Source organism: Chinchilla lanigera, unplaced genomic scaffold, assembly GCF_000276665.1.
Source record: "Chinchilla lanigera isolate Chin_1 unplaced genomic scaffold, ChiLan1.0 scaffold00067, whole genome shotgun sequence".
NCBI classification, from domain to species: domain Eukaryota; kingdom Metazoa; phylum Chordata; class Mammalia; order Rodentia; family Chinchillidae; genus Chinchilla; species Chinchilla lanigera.
This window is the reverse complement of record NW_004955468.1, coordinates 10,401,988-10,415,118: the sequence shown is the minus strand read 5'-3', so window position 1 is coordinate 10,415,118 and position 13,131 is coordinate 10,401,988. Positions and strand designations below refer to the sequence as shown.

The window sequence follows — 13,131 nt, the reverse complement described above, 5'->3', positions numbered from 1 at the left end:
TTTTGGTAAGAGCAATATACCTTTAAATGCTTGGAAAAATCACTATCTTCTGGAATGCAGCTTTCTTGTCAGGTCTATACTATGGTGTTTAACTGTGAATAGATTCCTTGCAAATCAGTCTTCCTCTTGCTATCCTTCTCTATACCCTATCTCAAGTAATCTCTCTGAGGTACCACCTCCTTAGTTCATTTTCCTTGAAAAGCATGTTCTCAGACTCCAGCTTACTGTCACTTTATTTCTTTTCTTTCTTTCTTCTTTCTTTCTTTCTTTCTTTCTTTCTTTCTTTCTTTCTTTCTTTCTTTCTTTCTTTCTTTCTTTCTTTCACTCAACAAATGTTTAGTGAAGGTCCTGTGGGGCTTAAGAGTGTGCCACTATTCCCATGAAAAGTGAAGGAAGAGCCTAGCATGGATTAAAAAAAAAAAAAAGAAATGATCAGAACACAGTGCTAGTCCTGAGATCACTCAGTAAACATTCACCAAATACCTGCAGTGGTTAAGGTTTTCAGTTATTGAATACAATCCTCAGGTTTAAGAATACTTCCTTTGAAATGGGAGATAAAACAGCAACATGAAGGGAAAATGATATAATAATAATTGATAATATCCTGTACCACTTGCTGTCTTCAGAATTTATAATCTACGAAAGGATGTCAGTAGTTTTGTACAGCATTCAACCTTTTTTTCTTCCTCTCAGTCTTTCAGGCACAGATGTGGGCAGAGACCATGGAGAATTCAAGTGGCGCCCATGTTGAGGAGTTTGTCTTGGTGGGTTTCCCTACCTCTCTGCCTCTCCAGCTGCTCCTCTTTGTCTTGTTTTTAGTAATCTATCTGCTGACATTGTTGGAGAATGCACTCATCATTTCTACGATCTGGCTCACTCCAAGCCTTCATCGCCCCATGTACTTCTTCCTTGCCCATCTCTCTTTCCTGGAACTATGGTACATCAACGTTACTGTCCCCAGCCTGTTGGGAGCCTTTCTCACGCAGGATGGCAGAGTCTCCTATGTAGGCTGCATGACCCAGCTCTACTTCTTCATTGCTTTAGCCTGCACGGAATGTGTCCTATTGGCAGTTATGGCTTACCACCGCTACCTGGCCATCTGTGAACCACTCCGTTACCCTAGTCTCATGCCTCCTAGCTTGGCCACTCGCCTTGCAGCTGCCTCTTGGGGTAGTGGCTTCTTCAGTTCAATGATGAAGCTTCTTTTCATTTCCAGACTGTCCTACTGTGGCCCCAACATCATAAACCACTTTTTCTGTGATATCTCCCCCCTCCTCAACCTCACCTGCTCTGACAAGGAGCAAGCAGAGCTAGTGGACTTCCTCCTGGCTCTGGTCATGATACTGCTCCCTCTAGTGGCTGTGGTGTCTTCGTATGCTGCCATCATTGTAGCCATTTTGAAGATCCCCACGGCCCGGGGGCGCCACAAAGCCTTCTCTACTTGTACCTCTCACCTGGCAGTGGTTGTTATCTACTACTCCTCCACTCTTTTCACCTATGCTCGGCCCCGGGCCATGTACACCTTCAACCACAACAAAATCATTTCTGTGCTTTACACTGTCATTGTGCCATTCCTCAACCCAGCCATCTACTGCCTGAGGAACAGGGAAGTGAAGGATGCTTTCAGGAAGACAATGCTAGGCAGGTGCCACTATCCTAGGGATGCCCCAGACTGATGTACATGAGATCCTGGCAGAGAAAGAAACAATGAGTCAACTGGCACTCAATCATAGGATGGTCTTAAGAAAACATAGATATCAATTAATCCACCGGTTCTCTAAATCTGGTCTAGGAATTTCCTGATATAAATGAAAGTTTATCAAACATTGATTTGACCCGGAGTTTCCAAACTAAGATTGGACTATGTAAGAATCACATTTGGTTTGTTAATATGAAGAGTACCACAAAATAATTATAAACTTGATCAAGTAGGCCTGAGCTGTACCTCTGCCATGAATAATTTTTGGAACTTCTTAGAATGTCTTGTTTCACAGTTTAAGAATATCTAGTTCACACTAAGTTCATATTTTTTAGAAATGAGAAAAATCTGAGAAAAGAAAAGGGACTTACTGGTAGACATGTCAAAACAAACTGATACAAGCTGTAATGAAATGATTTGAAATATTCACATTCTCAAATTCCACATGTGAGAAATTTCAAAAACATATATTATACCCCAAATGAAGATTATACCCCAAGAATAAATTCATGTCCTCTAATAAACACCCTTTATTTCTATGGACTTCATAACCACTAAAAGTCAAAATAAGAGAAGTGAAATGTTGATATATAGTCATATTTACTGTATATGGCTAAGTTCCTCTTCACCTTTCTTCTTTGTATCCTAAATGGATATGAAGTTGGTTGACTTAATGGGTGTTATTAACTATTGGTAAAATGTGTTAGAAAACTTTTATATAGTTTTTTTTCCAGCACTGTAGCCAGCTTTGTTTCAACTAGTTGGTTCCTAGATCACATGTATTGTCAAATATTATAAATTTTCCCGTGGGCAAAGCACCAGATGAATGAAAGTGCCTTAATAAGAGAAAAGATTTGAGAACCAGAGAAAGGACAATGATATCTCTGCAGTGAATAGGATGATTTAGGCTTGTAACCTAAATTGCAAATACTCTATCAAATTTCCTTGAGTTTTATAAAGTTGCTTGAATTGCTTAAAGATATATTTACATCTAGATTCTAGGTTCATTTACTCAAATTTCTGCACATTAGACACCAAATCCAGTGGTTACTTAGATGTGTGATATTTAAAATAATAAAATAAATAAATATGTAACTGAATAAATTTCAGTAACTACAGGTTGTTGGTCAGTGTGCATCTGTGTATTCTTTTTTTTTGTTTTGTTTTTTCTCCGGTACCGGAAACTGAACTCATGACCTTGCACAAGCCAGGCAGGTGCTTTTGCCACTGAGCTAAATTCCCAGCCCCGCATCTGTGTATTCTGAGCCAAGCTGCAGGTGGGGCAAATGGTTGTTGATCAATGAAAACTACTTGATTAATAATTATTTTATGTTTTCCAGTGTCTAAAATAAAGTAAGCAAGAATAATTTGACATAGAATATATAAATTCTTATTTTGATAAAATTTCTAGATATTTATTCTATTTTACTCTACCAGTGTTGCCTTTTAAGTCAAATGCATTTAGCCAGTGGTTTCCTAGTGGGTGCCATGAAAAAAAAAATATGTTTTTTATTGTCTCTTCAACAGTGACCTAATTTTTCTTTTGTGGGGCAAATCTAATGTATTTAATTCTAAAAACATTTCTAATCCCAGCAGTGACTGCTTAACTGCAATACAGGTCGTTAATCAGTTTGTCTTAGAACTTGGAGTGGCTACATGTTTCATTTTTTCCAATAAAATATAAATAGAATTCTCTTGAAGCAGCTTTCTTTTTAAGAGAAATATATATATATAATAAATATATCTGTAATAAATAAACATATAATAATATATGTAATAAATATATTGTATGCACTTGTGCTAGCACAACTCTTCCTTTTCTTGAGGTTGGATTTGATGTCTGGACCCCAGCAACCATTATAAAATAATAAACATGGGGAGGAAAGGCCAACATACTGAGGCTCTAGATGCAGAAATATATGAAAATCTTGGCTGCAAAGCTGAACCAGCATAGCAGTTACCCATCCATCCATCCGTCCATCCATCCATCCATCCATCCATCCATCCATCCGTCCATCCATTTTTTTGTTAAATTATTTGCTAAATTAAATTATTTATTAAATAAAAAATAAAGTAACAGTTTTGAAAATGCTGAAAATTATGGTCTAACCAAATATACTTGATGTTTAGCCTTTTGTAGTTAACAATATAATTATATTTATTCTAACCATTGTACCTGTCCCCTTAAATGTGTATCAAACTAAAATTGGAGAATTGATATACTCATATTAGGCTTAACTTTTATATTGCATTGATTTAATTTTTTGTATCTTTTAGTATTTTTCAAATGATTTTTAGTTTTAAGTTTTTTTAAAAAAAAATACTAAAAGAAAGTCTTTTTGTAAGTTTTCAGAGCAAAATCATGACCCTTCCTAATCTCACGTTTCATCATTCTGTTAGATGGGATGTTCAGGCTCTTTAAGGCTGTAATTCACAATATTAGCCAGAAGGGGGCAGGATATTGATTTGCAGACTGCTTGTGGTTCCAGTAGCTACTATTCCTTTTTTTTACTTTATTTTTTTATGTTATTTTCTTTTGTTTCATTTATGTTTTCAATATGTATTCAGTACAGTCTGCTTCTGATCAAATAAAGATAACAGGGAACCAAAAATATAGCCATGCAATCAAGTTAATTAGGACTTTGAAAATGAAGTTGATCTATTTTAAAAGAGTACCACTATTTATCACAGTTGAGCAGAAATGCACTGGCCTTGACAAAGAAAAGCATAAATTATGAGGTTTGTATTCACAAGACACTTTGCAGAAAGTTCAGACATGCTGATCTGACTCAAAAGTTTTATGTCTTAAGAAAGAAAATAAGATATAGATGTTTCATGTAGAATCACAAAATACACAAAAGAAAAATATGGATGATCCCAGCAAACTGTAACTTATTTTCTTAAAATTATTCAGTTTGACTTATAAAAGGTAAGCATAGATTCATATAAAATATTTCCTAGAACCATGCATTTTACAGTATAGTTTAGCTATTTTTTTTTCATTGTATTAACCACTTTCCCTCCACTGGAACAAAACACCCAACACCCAAAACTTGTAGGAGAGGTTTGTTTTGGCTTATGGGTTCAGTCCATAGTCAGCTGGCTGGGGTTGGACTTGCCAGGACCAAGAATACACCCTTCCATGTCAGACCTTTAATGACTTACCTCTTCTGACCAGGCCCTGCCTACTTATAGCACATTCAGCCATGAACCCACCAGTGGATTAACGTAGCGATGAGCACAGCAATGCCATTATTCAATCACCATCAAGACACATGAGGCTTTTGTGGGACATTTGAGGTCTAAATCAAAACAACCCTTAGTTAACTGGTGTTTTCTTTCATTATAGAGAGCAATAAAGAACAAACAGAATTTTTTTCACTTTAAGATGTCACAGTTCTATCTACATTTTTTAACAAGGAATTATAAATAGTTATACCAAAAAGAGACCATGTTCTGTTGGTATTGGTTCCTGATTTATAAAGTAGCTAAGAAGAATTTTTTGTTAAGTCTGTAACAGCAATTGTAGTTTCATCCATAAATCTCCCCCATGACACTATTTAAGCAGCTAGGTTCTTCTGCTAATCCTTGTCTTCCTTTGCAGGGAATTTATGGATTTATGGGGTTGTGCAAATAAAATGAGAATCAGTGGTGAAACCACTGCGGAAATCAGTTTGGAGATTCCTCAGAAAACTATATCTAGAGGTCCCATTCAATCCTGCTATTCCCCTTCTGAGTATTTTCCCAGAAGATCTAAAAACATCATATCACAGTGACATATATGCACCTATGTTCATAGCAGCACAATTTGTAATTGCTAAATTGTGGAAGTAACTCAAATGTCTATCCACCGAGGATTGGATAAGAAAATTGTGGTACTTTTATATATTGGAATATTACTCAGCTATAAAGAGAAACTGGAGGCTTTTATAGGTAGATGGTCACAACTAGAGATCATACTCATAAGTGAAATAAATCAGACTGCGTATGCAAGCACCACATTGTCTCACTTGTGTAAAACCTGAAAGAGTTAATTTTAAACTCAGAGGTATGATAGACATTGTGAAATGATAGGAAAATGCTCAAGGGCAAAGGGCAACTGAGATGTGGGAAAAGAAGAGGGAAAGAAGAAGAAATTTTGTATGTATGTATATACAGGATAGTTAACATAGTTAATCTGTCTTCTCTTTCTTTGCTGAAAGAAACTGTCAATGAGTCCTTTATTGATCAATATTGCATGTCTCTGCTTTCATGAGAAACCACTTTGAAGATATCAATATGTAATACAACAAGCACTGTTAATTTCCTACCACTTTGTTTGTAACTCTGTATTGTTTGTACTGTTCTTTTGCTATTTTGTAAAAGGTTGTCTGTCTGTTAATGTTTTCCTCCTTTTACTTTTAAATTAAAGAAAAATAAATGAAAAGAAATGTCTGTACTTAAAAAAAAAGAAGAACCAATAAAGAGCTAGGAGACTACTTAGAAAGGAAGGAAATGTTATTCCAATTTTTCTATGGAGGAAGTTTCCTTTTGATATTTGTATCAGAGTGGAAAATAAGGAGAAATAATTGATGCTTACTCCCAGGAATATGAACTAGGTTCTATGTAACTGGCTTTTCTTAAAGAATTCTATTATTTCCATAAAGAGCTTCATTTTATATTTGAAGAGGTTATTCTCTCTTGCCTATGCCCTGTCTTTCCCAGTTCTAGAAAAGTGTACGCTGCTCCCCTGGCCAACATCCGTCATAGTAGTGTATGTCAAATTTCCGTAGTTCCTGTTCACCTTCTGCTGTAGTCTTGGGTGGCTCTGTGGCTTCATGACTATACCTGACTGTACAGGTATTCTCACCCATGAAAGAACACACATGTAGCAAAGGACATAGTAACCCACTTTGCTGACAGTATATTTTCCGTAATCTTATTACTTTGCTCCTTTCCTGAATATCTTTGTGTGCTTCCGGAAGTGTGCTATTTGTATGTTATTGCTAATAAGAGAAAATAGATACGTGTTCTTAATTTTTTTAAACACAGATATCATCTGATTGAAGTATATTTTTTATTCTAGTCTACTGAGTTACTTATGCATGTGAGTTATGTGTCTGTGTAAGGCTAACACTTATAAGTATAATATCTGAATGTTGTAAATGTGCATATGCACATGTATTTACACACTTGGATCTCTCAATAATGGTTAAATATCATTCTTCTTTTCTGAATGGTAGGAGTTATGGTAATCTTTTTCCCTAGAGGACTTTATTATTTGTAAGAGTGTCCCTCAAGGACACACACACACACACACACACACACACACACACAAATTTCTTTCATTTTCCTCTTCCTCAGAGGTAGCTTTGGAAAGAAGAGCACTGTATTTCCAACTCAAGATTCCAGTTAGCTTGCTTGCTCTTCCTGTAGTATCCCCCCAAGATGTCCGTGAACCTTGGAAAGGGTGAACACCTTCTTGAAGGCTGGGCCTCTTGGGAGGCCCCTCTGGGTAGAAGGGAGTGGATTTGTACTCCTCCTGTAGCTCGGAGGCAGGCAGAAACACAGATAGCTCCAATTGCTGCTTTCTTCAATCTCAGCTGAGACACACATCAGGCTTGCTCAGCTACCTTCTAGACTGAGGGACATTGTCCTCCTCCCCTCTGTCCACATGTTTTCTCCTTTCTTGGTAAAGCTGACTATCCCTGACACTGCTGGGAAAAGACTTACAGTACCAAGAAAATGGTGAGATAACAAAAGACTCTTGCATATTTCCAAAAGGAGAGTTTGACCAGTTTTTAACTATTTATTATTTTGAAAGGGAGCAGGGAATAATTGAAAATATTTTGTCTAAATTACTGACGCACCAAGATGTTCATTTTAAAGACTTTTAAAAAGTCTATCTTTTGTGAAGCTATGATGAATGATGATACAACAGGGTGTAGACAGAAAGGGAACGTGGTTCTATATTCATTTCTAGTCAACAGAGCTCTATTTGGTGCCCAGGTATATCAGCACTTATTCTCCTGAAGGTGCCTCAATTTAATGTATCAGGTAAATTCTCTACCTTGAGAATGCAGAATCCAAGTCTACTCTGACTTCAAACATGAAAAGAGAAAAAAGGGCAGAAAAGATAAAATTATGGTGAGAAAGCACAGGAAAGAGTAGTCCACACATGAATGAACACCTGCATGTGAGGAATGGATCTAAATATGTGAGTAGGAATATATGTTTGTGTGCTAACAAGGGAAGTTGCTGACAAACAGGATGGTTTCTGAAGAAGTGTAATGACTTACAACTCCTGAGAACATAAAGGACTCTTGCACTGACATTCATCATACCAACGAGAAAAAGGTAAGAATCTTTTTCCATTCTGTTGACTCATCAGAAGGAGCATTCTGTGACCACATATATCCTCAACCAGAAATACCGAGATAAAGTAAAAAATTAATTATGCTCCAAATGAGACCAGCAGAATTTAAGCCACTTTTTCCTAGACAAAAAGAAAATGTTTTCAAACATAGGATATGGTTTGGGAAAGTTACATAGTATGGAGAACTAGGGATACTCAATAAAGACATTTTCCCTAAAATCTTCAAACACTGCTCATACTAGAAACAGAAGTGCAGAGGGGTTCACTATAGGACAGTGAATAACTCCACCCTGGCAAACTTTTAAGATGAGATGCATATAGCTTCTAAGCATAACTATTGCTGAGAAGTCCTGGGCATAGATAGATAGACTTGTATCTAACAAATTGAAGGAGTCATAGTGTGTTTCTGGTCTTTAAAAAATGCCTTACCTTTTAGGATCAGAGGCTGAAATATCTGACTGTGATCAAATTGTACTGTTTTTTCACTTCTTTGTCATGAAGTAACTAGCTATGGGACCCAGAGCCAAATACACAATACCTCTGGATTAAGTAAGAACTGTGGCATTCATCCTAGCTAAGTCCCTGGTCATGGAGATCAGATGAAACAATGCTAGAAGGCTTTCAGACACATAAACATGAGGCACCATCTAGCAGGGAAGAAGTTGCCCTGTATCTAGCACAGCTCCTCAAGCCCCAGATGTTGAAAAGGGCCATGGGAAGGTGACTGTGGGTGATGTGAGCCTGGGTAACTTCCTCACACACCTGCCAGGTAGACTGTGCAAGTGTGCAGGAGACTGATAGAATGTGGCTCACAGTCCAGCCCAGAATCTAAGGAGACAGGAACTTTTATAGACACATTGTATGCAAATGTTGACAAAACTCTCTATCTGCTTGTACATCTATTTTCCTATTTGTCAAAATACAATCATATGCATATAGTTATATGTAATATAATGTGTATATATTTACTAGAAGATATTAGAGTATCAAATGTAACTATAACACATTTCTAGTTGTTTGCCTTCTTTACTTGACTACAAGAAGGTCAAAGCGAAGTTCCACGTTCAAATGATAAAACTGCTCAATCACATGTTCTTATACAATAGTTTATGTTACTTTTTGTCCTTTTATTTTGTGTTAAATATGTATTCACTTTTTGGTCAGATGTGGTGGTGCACACCTGTAATCTCAGCACTTAGGTGGCTAAGGCAGGAGGATCGTTGCAAATTTGAGACCAGCCTGGGCTACAAAGTGAGCTCAAGGCCAGCCTGAACTGCATAGTGAGACCCTGTCTCAAAAAGACAAAGAAAAAAATCCATGCACATTTATATTTGTTAGAAATAGAGGAATACTGCATAAATATTCAGTTTCCATGAAAAATATCCCCTTTTTCACTAATTATTACTCTTTAAATTAAATTGTTATTTTCAACATCGAATCTGAGGCATATTTTCTGAGAATGACAACACCTATTGTGAAAACACTGAGAACATATTGCATTCTTTTCTAGAGCCCTTATTAGAACTGAAATTACAGGCTAAATTTCTTTTAGATCTATGTGGTTAACTCCAAGAAAAAGCGAGCTTGGAGTCTAATTCCTTGCCTGTGGTTTCTGGAATATAAAAATACCTTCAGAGATTGGGCCCACTAACATTTCTCTGGAGATTTGTGTCCTATTTCTACATACCAAGAAGCTACTTCCCAGACAATAATATTATCTGTCAGTAGCAGGAAGCATGTTCATTTGGATGGAGACTGGTAAGAGAGAGCAAGAATGGAGATTTGTCTAAAATTTTCACAAATGGATTTCAAAGTGATTTGAACTGTCAGACTCACAGATTAAAAGAAGCAGGATAAAAGAGAAATGTGGGAGGAGTCATAAGCCTCCCTTGTTTATACCCCCCGCCTTACTTTTCTATCGGTGAATACTGGGCTATGACCAAAGAGGTCAAGTTGTGTGTGTTTGTGTAAAGAATTGCATTCCAATACCAAACAAAACTGTGTGTTGAACTTTCTCTACTGCACTTTTACTTTTTTATTACCCGTGTCTGTTATCATCTCTAAACATAGATAATTAGGAACTAATAATTCTGCCTTTCTTTAGGGTCTTAATGTTGAAATCTAAGTGAGGAAAGGGAAATGGATGGAGGGGGCAATGGTTTTCTATCTCTTTTTTCCCCAACTCACCAGTGCCATTGGAATAAAATTTGTACCCTTATTGTCCCACATATTTGTGACTCAAAGCTATTGAGAAATGGAAAACAAGAGTGACTTTGGCTCTGGAGAGGAGCAGAAAAGGAATCCAGTAGGACACAGAAAAAAGCTGGAAATAGTAAGATATTTAATGTCTAGTAGGCTTCAGAATGATTCTCACCCCACCTTGGCAAGAGACCACACATCTTGCTGAGTCACTGCAAAGGAGTGAAAAAGGATCACCAATAGGATGGATTTTTTTTTAATTACTTGCTGGCAGATTATGAATTTTTAATCAAACAGCTTTTAAAAAGTCTTATACTCACCTCCTACTTTCTTAATAAAAACTCGTTTTTGCAACATTTTGTATTTTATTGGGTTGGCTTGGGAGCATCCCGAAGGAGAGTACTGTGAAGGGGAGAGGGTACGTTAATTTGAGGGACAGGGTTGTTGCATGTGTAAGTGGTTTAGCCTGCAAAGATAACAGCAAATATTCATAGGAACTTAATGAAAATTCTAAAGGTCACTTCACGTTTACAAAATATGAACACCACTCTATTATTTGAAATAAATTAATATTTTAAAAGCATATGTACTATGTTCCCTTAGCCATAGAGAGACAAGAATGGGATTTGAAAGTCTTTCTTTCAAACTTCTTACTAAGTATTATCAACAATGGATTGGATCAAAGAAAGCACTACCCTTCAAATTATTCATCTGATTTTGTTGTCAGAAAATTTGGTGAATATTACATCAAATTTATTTTTATTATTAATTATATAAGTGTATTCAGTATTGATTCATTTAAGCTTTGCAATCTTATTAGGAAAAAAAATCAAAACAAGAGGGCTACCTTCAGCTTACAGGGAGGTGAGGTTAGAAAAGGAGAGATTTTGTTTTCTGCCTCCTCCTCATGTGCAATAAGTGTGGATGCTTTGCCTGTAATGAGAAGGTGGGATGGAGACCACATTTCCGTGCCCAACAGAGATATATTGGCAAAGTACAGATCTCAGCATGAGGCATCTCTACTTTCACTTCTGTTGGACCTTGGACAAGTTATTCCTCTTGAACTAATTTGAAAAAAAACATATAAACTTCCTGTAGTTCACCTTTGCTCAAAATGTTTCTTTCTCATCATAATTCAAGAAAAGGTAAAAATACAAAGGCAGGAAAGACCTCTTGTGATGAACTTGTTCGTGGGGGGTTATCAATAAATATAACTCTAACCTGGTGATTAGGACATGGAAAAAACTAACTTTGTGTGTGCCCACAGCCTGCCATGACCACCAAGTCTCTGGAAGTAGGTAATCATACAGAAACAACGTATTTCATTCTGCTGGGATTTCCAACAGGACCTGCCTTCCAGCTTCTGCTCTTCTCCGTTTTCCTGGCTACCTACCTGCTGACACTGCTAGAGAACCTACTCATCATCCTCGCCATCCGCAGTGATGAGCAGCTGCACAAGCCCATGTACTTCTTCCTGAGCCACCTGTCTTTCCTGGAGATGTGGTATGTCACAGTCATTAGTCCCAAGATGCTGGTAGACTTCCTCAGTCATGACAAGAGCATTTCCTTCAATGGCTGCATGACTCAGCTGTACTTCTTTGTGACCTTTGTCTGCACTGAGTACATACTTCTTGCCATCATGGCCTTTGACCGCTATGTAGCCATCTGTAATCCACTGCGCTATCCAGTCATTGTGACCAACCAGCTCTGTGGTATGCTAGCAGGGGGATGCTGGTCCTGTGGACTCCTGACTGCCATGATTAAGATGGTTTTCATAGCCAGACTCCACTACTGTGGCACGCCTCTTATCAATCACTACTTTTGTGATATCTCTCCACTCCTCAATGTCTCCTGTGAGGATTCCTCACAGGCTGAGCTGGTGGACTTCTTCTTGGCCCTCATGGTCATTGCTGTACCTCTTTGTGTAGTGGTGGCATCTTATGCCACCATCCTCACCACTGTCCTCAAGATCCCCTCTGCTCAGGGTTGTCAAAAAGCATTCTCCACCTGCGCCTCTCACTTGACAGTCGTAATTCTCTTTTATTCCACAACTCTTTTCACTTATGCCCGTCCCAAGCTCATGTATGCCCACAGTTCCAACAAAGCCGTATCTGTTCTCTACACGGTCATTGTCCCACTCTTAAACCCCATCATCTACTGTCTGAGGAACCGAGAAGTAAAACAAGCTCTCAAAAAGATCATATTTTGCAGTAGAAGTGGCCCCCAGGGAGATGTGAATTTCAGTAGTTAAAACACAGAATCCCTCCAGCCTTAAATAAGAAAATGATTACTACACACTTTGTCCCTCAGTCTCACCTTTATGGACCCATCAACATCCAGTCCTCTAACACTGATCTCCTATGGATATGTGCACACACATTATTCTTTGTCACTAAATGGAACTGAGGCCCTTACATAAACAGTCAAGAAATGTGCAACAAATTAAAATTTAATTTCCAGTAAGATACCTCTTACTATTCACTAAAATTGTTATGGTAAAAAGACAGATAATATCAAGTGTCATTGAGTATGTAGAGCAAGGAAACTGCTCGTACACTACTGAGAATTTGAAATTGTACTGCTCCTTTGGAAAAGCCTGATAATTTCTGGAAAATGTAGAGTTTATCATGTGACTCAACAAATTTACTTCTCTTTGTTGCTGTTGTTTTGTTTTGTGTATTTTTAAAAACTTCTATTGGTAATTTTAGATATACATACGGATAACATTCAGCATAGGGAATTTGTACCTGTACATGACATATTTACTTAATCTTTTTTCACATTCCCCTCCCCTCCCTTCATCCTTTCTCCCTGCCTTACTTACAAAAGATTTTCTTTCATTTTTTCCCCTCTATTCTCTTTTTCTCCTTGTCCCTTC

The 13,131-nt window shown here is 37.4% G+C and overlaps 2 protein-coding genes across 2 annotated transcripts; both read left to right on the top strand.

Moving 5' to 3' along the window:
- Positions 1 to 722: 722 nt before the first annotated feature.
- Positions 723 to 1,676, top strand: LOC102026963 (olfactory receptor 6P1). The gene has a single exon (XM_005400154.1). The coding sequence runs from the start codon at positions 723 to 725 to the stop codon at positions 1,674 to 1,676; it is 954 nt and encodes a 317-aa protein (XP_005400211.1).
- Positions 1,677 to 11,526: 9,850 nt separating this feature from the next.
- Positions 11,527 to 12,504, top strand: LOC102026625 (olfactory receptor 6Y1). Its single transcript, XM_005400153.1, has one exon. The coding sequence runs from the start codon at positions 11,527 to 11,529 to the stop codon at positions 12,502 to 12,504; it is 978 nt and encodes a 325-aa protein (XP_005400210.1).
- The last annotated feature ends 627 nt before the right edge of the window (positions 12,505 to 13,131 follow it).